Here is an 18812-nt window from a genome sequence, read left to right as displayed (position 1 = left end):
TCCAAGGAAAGGCTGAGAATCAATGAGGAGCAGGTTCTGCTGCCGTCTTGGCACAAAGCCATGACCTTTTCAGCTATGCCAGGGCTGGAGGGGGGGCTGGGGTGGGGGTTCTGTTTAGGCCACTGCTGGGCCTCCCCCGGTAGGTAAGTTGAAAAGCCTCTGCAGGTTTCCGTGATTTTTAAATAAATCCTCCCCCTGTGATAATAAAGGACTGAAAATACTGTATTTGATACAATGATCCATTAAGAGAAAATCTGCTCCTTAAACATTCTTTGAAAAGGGTTTGTGGCTAGGAAGAATTAGGCCCCTGTTTCTGTGGCTCTGCTAGTATTAAGTATAATATTAAAACGTATTAAATGATTGCAGAAGGTTAACAAGCATATAATCTAGGTGGTGGGTAAATGGGTAGTCCTGACAATTCTTTACACTTTTCTGTATATTTGAAAACTGTCATAATAAAATGTTGGGGGAAAAGTCACCTGCTGCCAGAAGAGTTACAGGCAGCTTCCTGGACCACACTCTGGCAGCAAGAGAAGCATTGGTCTTTAACTGGTCCTGACATCACTTGCTGGTTGCAATCACATAGATCTAAACCAATAATCATCTAAACCAGGTGCCACACAGTCTTTCAAAGAACTTCATACAAATGAGGAAACAAAGGCACAGAGATGTTAATTTTCTCAAGGCCGAAATGCTAAGTGGCAGAGTTAAGAGGGAAAAAACCCTATCAAGCGTGGCGTCAGGTTTTTGCTCCACATCATCATTCATACTGCCTCTCACTCTTAAGGGAGAGGTATCGTCATTTATAAGGGTTGTATGTCCCTAGTTGTCTATTTCACCTGTTTTGAATATTTAAATACCGATAGCATTTTTCTGGACAAAACATGTCTACTTTAATTTTACGTTATTCAATACATATTTTTTCTAAATTCTAGGTCAAATACAATTCTTAAAATGTATATTTTTCTTGGAAAATAATGTATAAAGTATGTTATTCTTAGGAAAAGAACACTGTCAATTTCCCTATTCCAGCTCAATCTCATCACTCAACATCTTTTTGGGAGAACTGAGAGTTCAGAATGACAAATGAAACACTAATACCTCCTCCCTCTAAATTCAGAAAAGCCTAATAAACCAAATAACCAGAACACCCTCTCTTTTCATCATTTCCCCTCTAGCAGGACCACCTTATGCTCATGGATACCGAAGTACGCTTAATCCCAGCTGTACCATTCTAACGAATGCTGTCACTAAAGTAGGTAAAGACTGGGTAGATACTGAACTCTAGAACCAAGAAAGCACTGTTTAGAGTCAAGGTCACTGAGATGAACAGGGCTTAAAAGATGCCACCTAGTCTTCTCCTCAGTCAGTAAGTCTGAACCCACTCAAAAATCTGAGGATTTCTGCATTTTTAACAGCTGTATTAAAAGAGGGGTCTGTCCTGCAGATTCCATTCCAATGTTTTACAAGGCCTAAAAGTTCTCATACCCCTTAATAAAAAATCTCTTGGGCCATGCTAGCTCCCCCCTGGTTCTTTTTGAGCTCAGAGCAACTGGCTGAGATTTTCATATTAAAACTCTTCATTGCGTAAAGGCTGTTATTCACAAACTGAACTCTCAGCTCCTGATGACAAGGACGTTGACTTATATATGACACATACATTTCTGGGTCCCCCAACAAAGTCTTCAACTTATTTACTCATCCTTGAAACTTTCCTTAACATTCTCAATTTCTAATGATGGAATCATCCTTGAAATATTCCTCAATCTTCTTCTTTAACTATGGAAACTAGAACTCAGTCTAATAGTTTCCTGAAAGTTTAACCAGGGCACCTGTTAAAGAAAAGCCACCTTTTTTACACCTCCTAGCTCTTCTTTCGATAATTAGCAAACTCTTTTCCTGATCCAGTTAGGATTTACCACAGATAGTCACTATGTTGTCATACATGAGGGTGAACTGAGGTTAAAGAAATTATTCATTTGTTTTCTTCATTTAATTGCAAATTTTTTTTAAAAAAAAGTGATTTAAAAGACCAGCTATCTCAAGAGCACTCCTACCAAATTTGATTTGGCAATCTTTTGGCACGACTAGCATGATGTCAGTAGGAGTCTGGTTTAATGAGAAAATATGGTGAAAAGTCCAAAAGGTGCTATGCAGGTCGGAAGAAAGACGTTTTTCCTGAGACCCTCTGTCAACTGTTATTTCTGAAAGCTTTCTCGCCCACTGGCCAAGCCTTAAGATCACGTCTCAGTTCCACTTCGGACCAGTAGGTGGCACCAGAACTTTGAATTTAGGCTAGAGAAAAACAGCTTAACTAGTCTTTAGGTGATTTGTTGTGAACTTTTAATTCATACCTTCTAAAAATGATTCATTTATTTTTATAAATGACCTAGAATAGAATTCTATGTATTCTCTCCTGTGGTTGCGCTGTGGGGAAGAGCAGGTTAAAAGACATATGTAACTCATTCCTTCGCCTCCTGCCCACTGTCTTCTGGTGAGCTGTAGTTTTAGCAGCTTTTCTTCGTGCCACAGCAGCCACTAGCAACATCAGGGGGACATCTGGACTTCATATTGTCAGACTCTTCTGCAAGCTTGAACGGATCTGTGATTACATCCTGTCAAATGGCAAATCAAAACGAAAGGATGAGTTGAAGGTGTTTTGATGGACCCAAACACTGGTGTTTCAGTTTGATTTACCCAGAAGGGAGATAGAATTTTACAATTCCTTGAGGTCATGGGAGTAACATCAGTCAGTCAGCTATAAAGGTAGCCGTCTTTTTTCTGAAGCTTCTAATCAAGTTATTATTACTTTCAAGGTAAACTTCATTTAAAGCTTTCTAAATGTAGTCCCTATTGAGCCAGGAGAGTGGATTGTCCTTTGCTTTGTGTTGTGGGAGTCCCAGTTGTATGTGCCTTTTACCCATTTAGAACTGAGATCCTGAAATGCCGAAACTTCTTCCCTTTCCTTACTCTAATCTCCAGAAACATGTGCAAGACGAGAAGCTAAGTCCCAGATCCCAGGCCCATTGTTAGCAATTGCTGATGTCCAGATGTTGAGCTTGCCAACAACAGCCAGCAAGATCTCAGGGCAGAGTAAGTGGGATTTTCAAAAGACAACATAGCAGTCTTTATTTTTCCTCCTTTCACCTCCAAATGAGATACCTCCAACAGCAGCATCAGTGGGGCCAGAGAAAAACTAGGCATAAAGGTAGGAAATCAAGAGCATGAACAAGCCCCCTTAATGATAATGAATTCATTAAACATAAATTTACACTCTTACTGTCTATTGTTGGCACTGCAAGTAGAAGAGTGTACAAGAGGGGCACAGACCCTACATTCGTAAATGACAGTCTCACGGACCACTCCCATTGCTGCAGTCCCTTAGTGGAGGCCTTGGCCTCTCTGGCCCTCCATTTCCATCTTTCTAAAATGAAGAGGTCTGCCTGGATCTGGGCTCGCTAAGAGGCAGACTAGCATCCGCCAGGGGATTTCAAGCCTGGAAGAGGCTGGCTGTGCCGGTTGTGCTGCCAGGCCTTCCCATCCACTGGATTGCCGCCACTCAGCGCACTGGAATTCCTGGCAGGAGGAGTTAGCCTTCCCTCTTTTTCACCCAGGAAGCTTATTTTCCACACTTTTCTTCCCACTCCATGGCCTCTCCACCACTAGGAGATGGTGATACCAGTATCGCTTCCTAACTCATGCTCCCAGCCTGAAAACATCTCAAGACTTGAAGCAAATAAAACGTGGGACACCTTGATAAGCAGTCCTTTCCAGCACCAACATCCTGTGATTCTCTGAAAAGGATAAATATGAGAGGTAGTACGGCATATTGAGCAAGAATGTCCGTTCTAGAATCAGATGTAGGTTCAAAGTCACCACTTTCTAGCTGTGTGAACTTGGATTAGTAAACTAATCTCTCTGAGCCTCAGTTTCTTCATCTGTAAAATGAGGATATTAAGGGTTACTGTGAGGACTAAATGACATGGTGCCTGGAACATATTAACTGTTCAATAAAGGCTAGGTCTTCTATATCATTACTACTGTTGTTCACGTTATCACTGCCACTACTATTAACCAAAGCAAGACAGCACACAGCACAAATCCTATTTGCATCATTTCAGATGCCGCAGTGTTTTAATAATTCTTTGAATAGCAAAATATCCTTTGTCAGGATTAAAAAAGGAGGAGGAGGAGGAGAAAAAAGAAAAAGAAGGACTCTCAAAAACAGTGACTACTGAGTCAGTCCTCAGCAAGCAGCAGCCCCTTCCATTCCTTCATCGCAGCAACTGACGGGAAGACGTCTGGAGGAGCGCTCCCCGCCTGCCGCCTGCCTGCACTGCGTTCCAGGGTTTATCGTGAAGGTCTTCTACAAAACAGATATGAATGTCCTCCCCCAAGAGCCTAGGGTTCTATCTCTAGGACACACAGCTGTTTCATTCATTAAATCTTCCTTCAGCGTCAAATATTCCCATTTCAAAAAGTTGGAACTGATGGAAAGATATTGGCACATCTGCAGGCTGACAGAAACAAGGCAGAATAGAAAGGAGACTGCTGGGATAAACCAAGGCAAATATGTAGAGTGTTGCCATGGGTCTCTGAGGTCAAGAGCCCTGGGGCGCAGGCCCTGCATGCACACTAGGAGGGAACGAGAAGAGCGACACTGGGAGGAAACGGTCTTCCGCAGAAGCAAACTCATTTAACCATATTTTTTACAGCCAGAGGACACTGGAAATGCTGTGGCTGCAGGAAAGACTCCCTTTACTTGTAACTGTAATCTTCTGACAGCTTTCATAGCCAGTACTCAGGAAACCAGCTTACAGGAGAATTAGAATGATGAAAACATTTCAAAATAAACGTTGATTCCAGCCAGCAAGGTTTTGTTATCAATGAGCTCCCAAGAGTTTCAAAGTACCAATAACACGTTTGTGACATGTTTAATGGACTGAAAAGTCAGAAGTCAAATTTCTCCACTTTCCAAAAATCACCTTCTTAGAAAAACAGACGAGTAACAAAATCAGAGTGTTCAAGAATTTATAAAGCAAAGAAAGTGAATCACGCTTCAGCTCCATACTTAGCTTGAGCTTGATTCATGCTGGTAATACCAGCCAAATAAGGACGTATGAGGTTTTTTGACTCTGGGATTCTTGCCTCTTGTGTTCAGTTAATCTTTCCCAAATACAAATTTACCATTTTGGGGAGTGATCTCTAAATAAGCTTCACTCTTAAAGATTGCCCGTGAAGTAACAAAAGGAAGAGAAAAAGGCACAAGAGTTACTTGCACATCAATGTATGCTCAATGTATCCAAAATCACTACAAAATACAAGCAACAGAAAGCAAGAATTCACGGAGAAAGATGGCAGAATTTCTGAGCCCAGGAGAAAAGGCGTGTGAGAGAATGATAAAAGAGTCCTGTGAAGGGGTCAGAAGTCAAATACTTAGAACCAGTCACAAGGGACCAAGAATCTCAATAAATACAAACCCATTAACTACAACTGCTTTTGTTTCTTGAGTACGTATTATGTGCCAGGCACTCGGCTAACATTTTACAAATGTTTATTACTCCATTTGATCCTCACAGCGTGAGGGAAAACAGTGATTTCTACCTCCCCATTACACATGAGGAAACAAAGTGTTCAGGGAGGTTGGGTGACATACTCAAGAACACATGTAAGTGGCAGAGCCAAGATCTGAACCTAGTCTGTCTGACTCCAAGCCTGTGTACTTAAATCCCCATCTTCCACAGCAACATCATGACCTTATTCCCCTGGGCTTCCAACATTCCGTGCCTTGGGGGCACCGCTGTTACGACTTTGGTGAGTGTTAGAAGTTCTGTCAGCCAACAGAAACTTGAAATCCATCACTAAGTCTGTTCTAAGTAATAAAATATTTTAAATTAGTGGATGGATTAATAAAATAATTATGATAGCATGAATAGTGGAAAAGGTAAAAATATGTAAGAGAGAGAAAGGCAAAGAGGGATGCTGATATACATCATAACTATCTGTCATCTTCAGAGGGTGGTTGCGAGAGAGGACATGAGATAAACTGTGATAAAATGCTTTAGAAAATGCTATGCCAATATCTCAGATACTGGAAGAATTCTAAATATGAATCCAAAATATTTTAGAAAATCATCATTTTAGAATACAGTGGAATACTGGTTCAAATGTACATTTAAGAAATTAGGATATGATAGAAATTAGCATCTCAAAGCAGTGGAGAGATGATTGAATAGATGAATAGGAAAATTTGAACTAGTGAGTATTTGGAAAAATACTCACACTCTACCTCAATATTTATGCTAAAATAAATTCCAGATGGATTAAAAATTTTAATGTGAAAAACAAAGCCATGAAATACTACAATAATCTTCATGACCTTGGATTAAGCAATAGATTCTTAGCTGTGACACCCAAAGCACAAGTAATCAAAGAAAAAAATAGATGAATTGGACTTCCTCAAAATGAAAACCTTTTGTGCATCAAAGGACAGTATCAAGAGAGTGAAAAAACAATACATAGAATGGGAGAAATTTTTGCAAATAATATAACTGATAAGTCTTCCTCAGCAAAATATACAAAGAATATACAAAGAACTCTTAACAATTCTACAATAAAAAGACAAAAAAAACAATTAAAAACTGAGCAAAAGACTTGAATAGACATTTCTCCAAAGAAAATATACAAACGGTCAGCAAGCACATGAGAAGATGTTTAACATTATTAGTCATTAGGGAAATGCAAATAAAAACCACAATGAGGTACCACTTCACACCAACTAGGATGGCTACAATAAAAACAAAATAGAAAATAACAAGTGTTGGCAAGGATGTAGGGAAATTCAAACCTTTGTAATATTGCTGGAAGGCATGTAAAAGGGTGCAGGCACTGTGGAAAATAGTTTGGTGGTTCTCCAAAAAGTTAAACATAGAATTCCCCACATGACCCAACAATTCCACTCCTAGGTATAGACCCATAAGAATGGAAAACAAGTATTCAAACGAATATAGGAAGCATATGGGCATACATGTTCACAGCAACACTACTCACAATAGCCAAAAAGTGGAAACAATCTAAACATCTATCAGCTGATGAATGGATAACCAAACGTGATATATCCATACAATGGAATATTAGTCAGCCATAAAAAAGGAATGAAGTACTGATATATGGATAAACTTTGAAATATTGAGTAAAATAAGCTAGACACAAAAGGTTACATGGTGTGTGATTCTACTTATATGAAATGTCCAGAATAGGCAAATCCAGAGACAGAAAGCAAATGAGTTATTGCCAGGGGACGGGGAGAGGGCAGATGACTGCTTAATGGGTATGGGGTTTCTTTTCGTGCTGATGAAAGTTTTCTGGAACTACAGAGTGATGATGGTTGCACAACCTTGTAAATGAACTAAAAGCCATGAAATTGTACACATTAAAATGGTTAAAATAGTGAATTTTATGTTATGTGTATGTTACCTCAATTTTAAAAAGTACTAAAAGAAAATACAGGTAAATTTGTGATGTTCATATGGAGCAGGGCTTTCTAATCATAACATCAGAGGCAGAAGCCATACAGGAAATGACTACCTGTCCATCAAAATCGAAAATGTCTATTCGGGGGGGAAAAAAGCAAATAAAAAGATAAATGACATGCTGAGAAAAAATGTTTTCAAGATGTAATAGACAGTCTCTTATAGAGCAATAAAAGGCAAACAAAAAAATGGTTAAAGGAATTATATAGCAAGTCCACAATGGATGAACTATAAATGGTCAATAAATGCAAATGCATTTATTAAATTAAATTATTAAATGCAATAAATGGTCAAAAAATGAAATCAATGCAAAAACTGCCAAAGTTCAATATATGCAAAACAAAACAACACTATTTTCTATTGGACAAGCAAAGATTTTAAAAAATAATACCCAATATTAGTAAGATGCAGGGAAAAGGCGTTCTCATACCTTGCAGGTAGGCGTGTAGACTGGTAAATCCTTCTGGAGGGTAATTTGACTATCTCTATTAAAAGGCTTAAGAATATGTATATAATTTGAACAATTTTTTCCACGGTAGCTCTTACCTTTTTTGTATCTGGACCCCTTTGAGAATCTGATGAAAGTAACAAACACCTTCCTGAGAAAATACACATATACACACACAATTTTAAGTGGTTCCTAGGGGCCCTGAAGTCCACTCATGGGTGTTCAGAGTTAGGACTGAAAAAATGAAGTTATGAAATTAATTCAAATCATTTTATAGATGCAAATATGCTAGAAACAATTTATGACAGCCAACTAAATGAATGATTTGTTTCCTGCTTTAGTAGTCTGTGGCAAGCATCATGATTTTGTAAATGGTTCTCTGTTTGAAGGTAGGGAATTGAAAGCCAAACAAACCTTTGATTCTAAAGCAGAACAACCTCCACATGTTGGCAACTTCTCTCCAATTGGTGTGATGAGAAAATCTTGAGCAAATCGTGAATTCTTCAAGATAGCTGCTGTTTCTTCATCCACTTCAACAATTTCGCCTTCCTGAAGGGCAGCAGGGAAACACATATTAAGAAATGCCACTTTAGGGGCCAGCCCGGTGGTGCAGCGGTTAAGTTCGCACATTTGCTTTGGCGACCCGGGGTTCGCCAGTTTGGATCCTGGTGTGGACATGGCACCGCTTGGCAAGCCATGCTGTGGTAGGCGTCCTACATATTAAGTAGAGGAAGATGGGCACAGATGTTAGCTCAGGGCCAGTCTTCCTCAGCAAAAAAAGAGGAGGATTGGCAGCAGATGTTAGCTCAGGGCTAATCTTCCTAAAAAAAAAAATGTTTTTTGGAAAGCCACTAGAGCAGAGCGATGGTTTCAAAGGCCCTTCCCACTGCAATGCTGTGACTCTACTGCGTACATCGAGGGGCAGCGTATCGGTGCAAAAACATTCATGGTTCTACCGCACCAGGGACTATTTCAGAAATCTGAAGACACTATTGGACCAAAAAATCAGTAGAAGGAAACAGGAAGTCCTTCCACCTTTGGGACAAATAACAACTATATCTTCTATTTACTAAGTTCCCAGCATACACCAATGTTTTGCTATATTATTGCTAATCTTTAGAGAAATTCTGCAAAGTAAGTATTATCATCCCTAGTTTTACAGTGGAGCAAACTGTATCGCCAACAATTTTGGTGAGTTATTCAAGTTTACCCAAGTAATAAATACAAAGCCAGAACTTTAACCTAGGTATCTATTCCAAAGCCTGTACTTTTCCATTTGAGAAAACAAAGTCTACTCTACAAAGAGTAGTAGAAATTCAACGTGTCATCATGAAACACTATCAGTTCCTTAATTCCGTGATACAATGCAACAACTGAAATACCGTTAGGCAGTACTCCTGTTCTTTCCCATCCTGCTTCTCTATAATCCATTAATCTGAGGTCTGAATGATGCTTCTCATAAAAGATTTTCTTAGGTGTGATAATGGTATTGTGGCTTAGGAGAATATTTTATTCTTAGGAGATGCAGGCTGAAATACTTAAGGATAAAATGTCATGAGGTCAGCAACTTACTTTTGATGATTCAGCAAAAGCATATATACAGACACACACAAATACACATACACCCCAACACCAGAAAAGTGAGAAGCGATACAAGATTAAGAAAAGGTACCCAGACCAAAGGCAAGAGCAGAAAGAATGCCAGAAGTCATGGAAGTTTTAATTTACCTTAAATGTGAAATTTGCATCAAATATTAGTTCTTTTTTGTGTCCTGTGATTCCTCCATTATAAATAACTTGGCATCGTTTGGCGGGTTCTGTCTTAAGGAGTTTGAAGAGGCGAAATGTTGCAGAAACAAAACGACAGTTACCTAAAAACAGAATTTAGTCATGGTTCATCTCCAGCACTCGAACAGCTATTGGTATGCTCAGTTGAAGAAGAGCATACACATAATAAGGATGATGTTCTTCTTTGTGTGCCATCAATTATCTTTCTGGGCACTTCACTCTATTTACTGAATAACTTCAAAGTACTTTATTAAATACCAAACTTTGGGAGGTTGCTATTAAACAGGAGACAAGATGGAGATTTCCAGATGACACAAAGTCTCCCTCATGAGATTTACTCAGTAGACACTTGCTAATCACCAAGTCTGAACCATTTGGGGTGTAGTTATAATACTCCCTGCCGTTCTTTCTTTCTTTCTTCTTCTTCTTTGTTTTTTTGGTGCAGAAGATTGGCCCTGAGCTAACATCTGTTGCCAATCTTCTTCTTTTTGTTTGAGGATGATTACGCCTGAGCTAACATCCATGCCAACCTTCCTCAATTTGTATATGGGATGCCGCCACAGCATGGCTTGATGAGCAGTGTGTAGGTCTGCACCCGGGATCCAAACCCACAAACCCCGGGCGGCTGAAGCAGAGCATGCAAACTTAACCACTACACCACCAGGCCAGCCCCCTTGCCATTGTTCCTTACCGATCACTCTTTCTACTTCCTTGTTTTGAACTGTAATGAGACTGGCAGTGACCAAACGTGGTGGGCAGAACCCAATTTTTTGGGCAAGGATGGCAAGGTCCTTCCAGTACAAAGCACCACCCAGACACTCACCTAAAAAACAAAAAATCACAGACCAACGAATATCACTACGTATGAAGGAAATTACTCTTCTGTATAATTGATTAGGATGTGGTTTTAGTTAAAACATAGGTCCTAGAAATAGAAGAAGGACCTGAGTGTCACCCCAAGGTCTAGAAAGTCATGGTCAAAAGTAATGCTAGTTAATGCTAGTAATGTCTCTAGCTAGCTAAGTATGCTAGTTAACAGTTTCTGGGAACCATTCTTCAGGACAGTAACTAATGTAGTGGTTTCACCCAGCTGGGATCATAATATTCATGTATGTATGAGGTCACATTCTGAAAAGTTACAAAGCTGTGTGAGTAAAAAAGCATGAAAGAGAAATTACAAAATTGTCCTTTAGTCCAGATTAATCTCATAATGATCTGCTAGTAGAATAATAACTACTACTAATATTCACAAGGCATTTTACAGTTTTTTAATTTATTACATCAACAAATTATAAACAACCTAAATTATCACCAATAGAGAAATGGCCAGATATGGTACAGTACAGCTGTACAATACAGTTGTATAACACATTTAAAACGTTTCAAAAAATTTTAGGCTTAGGAAATATGCTAAATAAAATTAGAATACTAAATTCTATATATAGCATGCTACCAATTTTTAATTTTTTTTAAAGATTTTATTTTTCCTTTTTCTCCCCAAAGCCCCCCGGTACATATATTTTTTTTTCAGTTGTGGGTCCTTCTAGTTGTGGCATGTGGGATGCTGCCTCAGCATGGCCTGATGAGCGGTGCCATGTCGGTGCCCAGGATTTGAACCAGCGAAACCCTGGACCACAGAAGCAGAGCACTCGAACTTAACCACTCAGCCATGGGGCCGGCCCCACTACCAATTTTATTATACAGACACACAGAAAAAAAAGCTGCAAGGATGTATGTCAAAATGTTAAAGAGGTTATTGCTGGCTCATGTGATTAGTAGTAATTTTTTCTTTTTCTTTTTCTTTTTGTATTTTTCAACTTTTTAACAATATCCACTTATTATTGGATAATAAGAAAAAAGCTATAATACATTTTAAAAGTAAGAACTTCTGATTTCATAGTCAGAGTGATCACATGCATGCATTTATCTCCTCCAACTCCCAAAGACTCCATTAAAATGACAATACAGGAATAAACAACATGATAATGACGAGAACATAAGCAGATTAGGGGGCATCAGTTCTGGACCAGTTGCCCTTATTTCCACACTACAGTTTTCAGAGTATTTTTCACATTCTTTGTCTCATTTAATCTTCATAACAGCCTTTTAAGGCAGATTGTATTATTATCCACATCTTACAATTTGGAAAACAATGATTCAAAGCGATTAATTAAATTCTCCAAGGTCATAACAATTTTGAGTGGCAGAGGAGGACTGGAACCTAAGCCTCCTGACCTAATCTCGAGTGTTCCCACATCACAAAGCCTCCTCCCGGATGGTGGCAGAGTGGGGCTCTGAACACCAACAAGAATCTGCCTTAAAACAAAAGAGAAAAACACCTACCCCATAAAACTTTGTGCGTCCTGATTTCTTCTGGCAATTCAAGGCTAGCATAGACGTCACTGAAATATAGCTCTCCACCATGCTGAAACAGCAGAATTAGTCCAAACAAGGTTAAAGATTACATTAGTCCCAGATAGCAAAGGAAGAAATGAGGGGATAAAATCCATTTCAAAAACCAACGTAAGTGCTCGAGCTGAACAGCTGTCTCCCTGGTTACAACCAAGAGCCAAGGGCCAAGGTAGTTTTCAGTGCCCTCTCCAACAGGTAATAAGATAGCTCTCCAAGTGTCTCTCTCCTATATGAAGATACTTAGGTTACCTAAACTTTTAGCCAATACAAACCAAATGCAGCCCCAGAATTTTTAGCCGATACAAACCAAATGCAGACCCAGGTCGTAATTAATGGAAGTAGTAAGTAGTATTCATAAACTATTCTCCCTTAAAAATTATATAACTTTTTGTAATGCTTATTTACTTTTATAATAACACATATTTTTAACATTGTCCTTCAAATCTCAGGCATATGAGTGATCAGGAATTTTGAGATTTATTCAGCTAATTTCAAGAGCATGGAGGTCTAGATTATATGGCAATGTCTCTACTCTTTACAAGTACATCTTGGTGAAGATAGTGAGCTGGTCTACAAAATGGCATACTAATTAAGACATTATTAAATCGATTCTACATAGACATTCCTGTTTGATCTCTATGACAGCCTTGTAAACAAAGGATCTCACAATATCTTCTACCATGAAGATACCCATCTCATTATACATATAAAGGGTGTGGAGCTCCTGCAAGTTTTCCTTTTAGAAAGTAGTTAATGTAAAAGTTCCATCTTCTTTAACTTCCCAAAGCTCTGGAATCTTGACAGATATGAACTAAGTAGCCCTGAGAAACACTGTTCGAGCTAGAAGAGTATATTCATAGCAACATTTAGTAGTCAGTCCAAAGGTCCCTGAAGCTCTGCAGACGCTATCCTAGAATCAGGTACAGCAGCAAACAGGAGGAGAGACAGTCAATAAAACAAATATTGTAACATGTTCAATGACAATCAGACTCTCACACTTACTGCCTTTTGCAACCTGAGAGGAAAAGGAATCCATATGTAGGGTATTTCTGCCACGCCCCTTTTGTGCCACCTCTTTTTAATTCAGGGAATAAATGAAGAGAGTTTGAGCTCGGAGCTCACAGGACCAAGAACAGGACAGACCCCATCTCGTGTCCCTCTTCCCCTCACCTTTAGCACTCGGTATACCTCCTTCAGCACTTCTTGTTTATCAGGCACGAGGTTAATGACACAATTTGATCTAAACAGGAACAGATGGAATGTCAAGCAAATCTGCACACTGCTCAGAGATCTCCAAATCCTTTCAGTCCCTCGAGATGGCTCCCACCATTTCTCAAAGCTACACCATTCTTCCTGCCTCCTTCCTCTCTTCCCCACATTCAACTTCTTCCCAAGGTGAGGGAGATAGGCAGAGTGTTCAAAATCTCAAGAAACTGTTAGCAAGTTTGAGTATGCAGAAAAAAATATCAGGCATGCTTCTTATTTGTTTATGCCCTGATGCTCGCTGTGCAACAAAATGACCTGGGACCAGATGCCTACTGCACAAGGCATCTCTTATATAAGCCACAGGTAAACAAGCTAAGTTCTTCAAGGCTGATTTGGGCATTATTTGACAACAACAACTCAAAGGAAAAAGAGAAATCCAGAATCTGATAATTTGCCAACATGCTATAATCGAATAATATTAAAGATAGCAGGTCAGTGTCTATTGTAAGAGCAGACTTTGTGGTCTCACTTGTCTTCGGGACTCATTGGTTTATGGTTAAGTTTAAAATAAGTTCTCTCTTGGGCTGGTATGTTCTATGGCCAGTGGGCCCAGACCAGCCCCCTCCCTTTCTTAAGTCATGCTAAGTTTAGGTTAACACTCTGAGTGTCAACTCAGCAAAAAGTGATGACATTTGTGTGTCCAATAGGATATGGGCTATATTCATACAAGTAAGGATATAGACCTACATAATGATATCGTAACTCTCATTCTTGATTCCAGCCTCTCCCAACTTCTCTATGTAGCCATGAATAAAAGTCACATTGGGCACCTGGAAGCCATATTTTTCCATGTGATATCCAATATACTTTTTGGCCACTTCTACCTAAGGGAAGAAAAATATAGATTTGATAATCATCATTTCGTTAAAATACACTACTTTTTTCCTAAAGTTTTCCTATTACTAGTGGAATATATTTCCACTAGACTAGGACAACTCAATGGGGGCGTAAACTCCCTGCTTGATACGTGGGTTCTGCTTGAATAAACTCTTCAATTAATAACACAATCTTGCAGGATAGGTAGCAGAAGGCAGGAAAAGATCAAACTCCTTTGGGTCATCATGATACTCATACATCAGATCAAACTTCTGACTCTGTGTTCTTTCAGAAGAGTCCCTAATTGTCAAAGTTCTCAGCCTCCAGGGCAGAAAGCACTAGCAGCACAAAGGAGCATTGCCTTCTGAAGTTATCCTTGAAGAGTCACAAAGAAAACAACTTTATCTCTAAAAGAATGCGTCTGAGAAACGTTTTCTCTTTGTCCTCCAACCATTGCCTTACCTGACCTTCTGTCATGTCTATTCCAGTGACATGTCCCTTCTTGCCAACCAGCTGACTAAGTGCATAGCAATCTCTGCCACTTCCACTACCAAGGTCCAAAATCCAGCAGTTTTCCAAACACTCGGGGATGACCAGACCACAGCCATAATACCTGGAAAATAGAAAATACACATGCACAGACCTTTCCTCTCTAGAGATTAGATGTAGAACCACTAAATCTAAGTCCTTCCTCCCTCCCTCCTTTCCTTCCTTCCTTCATCATTCGTTACATTTCCATTTTGGTGTTTAGTCTCCTCCACTAAATTGGAACCTGCATGAACGCTGAGACTACCTGCTTTGTGTACCATTGTATTCTTGGGCACTGCACCCGCTATTTAGACCAATAAGCCATCTAAAATATTTGTTGAATAAATACATGTAGGCATTAGCTGAGCATCTAATGCAGGTGCAGGATTGTGCTAGTTATTGAAGAAAAAATGTCAGACAAGATTTCTGTCCCCTAGGCATATTTAACTGGAGTGGTAAAACAGAAGCACAGAAAACATTTTCCATGATTTACCGACAAACTGAGCAGCACAGGCAGTAAGTGCTGTAGTGGTTTGGGAAGGGGGTGCTCAAGGATTGGAGAAGGCTTTGCAAAGTAGATAGGACATCAGTGAGGTGTTGGGTGAGCAGGATTTGGAAGGTAGAAAGGAGAGAGGGAAGGCATCCCAGATTGGTAAGTGTGTGCTAGGAAGGCAGAAATCATCTTGGCAGTGCTGGCGGCAGGAGGAAGGGAAAGGTCTGACTAGTGCATCAGAGGGAGCCAAGGTTGTTCAGGAAGGGAGGGTCAAACTACTGGACAGTCTTGAAGGTCAGGTCCAAGGAGTGTGAATGTATCCTGTGAGTACAGGGGGGTGGGGAGGGTCATTGGAAGTTCTTAAACAGAGCGGTGCTGTGATTTAGGAGTTTTATGATAGACAAGTCCAGCCGGATGGATTCGAGGAGACTGGTTAATTGCCTAGGGACTGGCATTACTATGTCTGGAGGAAACTGCTGTCTGGGGTCTTTTAAGGGCAGCACAGGGCACTCTACCTCAAGGCTACTTCCTCCTGTACATTCTGCAGGGCTTCCTGGATGTGCTTGGGGACCGGCCTGGTTGAGGTGACACAGGCATTGGTCTGGAGGTCCGCTGCTTTCTTCAGCACCTGCCCATAGTAGGTCTGACCCCGGACCAAGGGCAAGGCAAGGGATGAGAAAAGGAGAGCTGGAGCTGGTGCCCTTGGGGCCAAGAGTCCCATGTGCGCCACCGTCCCCACCCCCACCCATCCAGGCCTGGCCAGGCTTTGCTCCCTGGAAGGTCTAAGTCCAGACTCAGCCCCGCCCCCGCCGCAGGGGTCCCGGGGGTGGGGGGCCCGGGCTCCACCTCGGCCTGTCTGGGTCCTATCGCTCTCACCTGCACGTCCTTCCAGACCTCGGCGTCGCGGGGGGCGGCCACTGCCGGGAAGGGGAAAGGTAGCTGAAAGGCGAGGTGCTGAGCCCGGGGCTGGGGGAAGGGGTGTGCGGGACACAGGGTGGTTAGCAGGCGGGCGGCAGGCCGGGAGCGCTGGTGGTGGAGGCGGGGACGGGAGAAGGCTGGGGGCCTGCTCTGGGGGCCAGGGCGGCACACTCACTGTCTCCTCGATCTCGGGACTCCAGGACTTGGGCACCCCGCAGCCTGCTCCCGAGGCCGAGCGCGCCCGAGGCCCCGCCCCAGGGCAGGCAGGCCGGATCCCTGCCCGGGGTGCGGGAGATGCCGCCACTTCCAGCCCAGCGCCCCAGCGCTGTCCCACCACGCCGCACTTCTGGTCCTGCCAGACCCAATGTCATCTTAGCTGTCTTTAGTCTTTCCAGCTAGGAAGAGGATATCCCTATTAATGAGCATCTTCCTTCATTGCACACTGTGATTTTCATTTTATAAATCTCGTATTCTGACTTAAATGAACACCCACAAATACAAAGATTTTTGCCCCTTTTTGGAATGAAATCACCTTTTCTCAATCTACTTTTTAAGGTCAGGTTTATCGAAACGTAGTTTACATTCACTAAAACGCACTTTTCTTTAGTGTACTGTTCTGTGAATTCTGACAAATATATACACCACCACAAAACGCTTCTCTCCCCAAAAAGTTTCTGCATTTCCCTTTGTAGTAAATTGCCTCTCCCTACCTCCAGCTTCTAAACAATCATAGATCTGTTCTCCCTGCTCTTCCAAAATGTCGTAGAGATGGAATCATACAGTGTGTTGCCGTTCTCAGTCTATTTTGAATTGTATTTAGGGAAGCAACTTGGCTAAGTTAATTTTTAACTTCTAGTAATTTTTGGTCAATTCCCTTGTGTCTTCTAGGTATTGTCGTTTCATCTCACAGAAAGGTTTTTTTAAAAAAATTTTTTCTTCCACCTCTATATTTGTATATCCTATTTCCTTTTGTGGTTGTAATTAAGCATTTCTATTCATTAGGCTAGTAAGGAGATATGGGGTTCCAAGTGAAAGGATATTTAAATGAAAGATTTACTAAATTATACTCATTTTCCAATCTCATCTGCCAATAATGATCTTCCCTGATGTCAATTAGTTGTTGTTAAATGTTAATAGGAGGGTGTTGTATTTTTATATTTTAAACAAATTAAACCCATGGAAACAATCCTTGTTGGAATGTTTTTATAGGTTAGAATATTTCCAGCTATTAAGTGTGCAAAAATGAGTGTTTTTACAGGTTTCAGTTTTTTGGCAGTCATATAATGGTGAAAACACTCCTAAATATTAGTTTTCAAAATACTCTCCCCATGAAGTTAGTTCCTTTAGAAAAGCACTTTCTCGCTCATTGTTAAAATGGTATCTTTATCTGGAAGGGAGGGATTAGCGGGAGGTTGAGGAAAGGACTGGATCTTTTCCCACTTGTTCACTCATGCTTGCTTTACTATATTATCTTCAATTTGTAGTTATTCACAAGAATCATTTGATAAGCCTTAAATCCACTTAACCACACACAGATCAACTGCAATAGAGCAAACCACCATCAACTGAAATTGAGCTACTCCCAGTTGTCCCTTGGGGCTGATTTTGGACCAGACTGCTTGTGACCATCACTCATACTGACTGATCAGTGCCTCAACCACAGTTTTTTGTTTTGTTTCATTTTGTTTTGTTAATATCACCCCTGCTAAATGATATGTATGCTATGTAGATCAGTATGCTACACAGACCAAACTAGGGCTTTCATATCAAGCCATATTTTAAATACTAGTAAAAGCTAATTTTCTTTAAGATAGAAAATAAACATACATAGAAATTTTCCAATTTTCTTCCCTTCTAAGGATGGCCTTGTGCATACCTCCACATATCCCATTTTGGAAGCTACTGACTGGTCTGACCATTCCGGAATGGTCCAGAAAGGCAGATTTTGGTTCAGCACCCGGAACCATCCTTCAAGAAGGAGAGCTTTCCTAAATGGCCAGCATCCCTAAGAAGGATTCTCCAAACACTGGAAGCATTCAAGCAGAAGCCAACTGACCAACTGGATGTTCACTTGCCAGCGGTGCAGAAGCAGGGGTAAATGGACTGGATTCAATTATTTCCAAGATCCTTTCCTGTGTACTATGTTAAATACTAGAAACGACAGGTAGCACCTCTATTTATAAGGGAAGTAACAGGTAATAGAGACCAAGACTAGTGTCCAAAGTCCTATCATCAAGCTCATTGCTCTGGGGTAAGTCATTTCATCTTCCTGGCTGTTTTTTCACCTGTAAAACACGGGGCCAGAATTTAATAACTTTTGAGGCACCAATACAGCTCTAATATTCTGGGGTTCTATGATTCTTTCTTCTTCACCAAATATTATTTTGGTTCTTGGTTTTTAAAGCATATTCTTTTAGAAAGAAATTCTTTTTTCAGTTTTTCTTTTTTAAGATTGGCACCTGAGCTAACAACTGTTGCCAATATTTTTTTTTTTTTTTTGCTTTTCCTCCCCAAATACCCCCTGTACATAGTTGTATATTTCAGTTGTGGGTCCTTCTAGTTGTGGCATGTGGGACGCCACCTAAACATGGCCTGATGAGTGGTGCCATGT

At 40.5% G+C, this 18812-nt stretch overlaps 1 protein-coding gene across 1 annotated transcript; it reads right to left on the bottom strand.

Annotated features, from left to right (window-relative positions):
• Window positions 1-877: 877 nt before the first annotated feature.
• On the bottom strand, window positions 878-16466 carry AS3MT (arsenite methyltransferase). The gene is made up of 11 exons (XM_046649191.1): window positions 16377-16466; window positions 16160-16200; window positions 15799-15926; window positions 14725-14875; window positions 14134-14270; window positions 13351-13420; window positions 12112-12193; window positions 10460-10591; window positions 9709-9851; window positions 8395-8529; window positions 878-2615 (listed from the first exon to the last, which is right to left on the bottom strand). Coding segments are annotated over exons 1-11 (1128 nt in total). The 5' UTR covers window positions 16378-16466; the 3' UTR covers window positions 878-2507.
• Window positions 16467-18812: the final 2346 nt, after the last annotated feature.

The sequence above is a fragment of the Equus quagga genome, chromosome 2 (genome assembly GCF_021613505.1).
Source record: "Equus quagga isolate Etosha38 chromosome 2, UCLA_HA_Equagga_1.0, whole genome shotgun sequence".
Taxonomy (NCBI): domain Eukaryota; kingdom Metazoa; phylum Chordata; class Mammalia; order Perissodactyla; family Equidae; genus Equus; species Equus quagga.
This window is presented reverse-complemented; position numbering and strand designations above follow the sequence as displayed.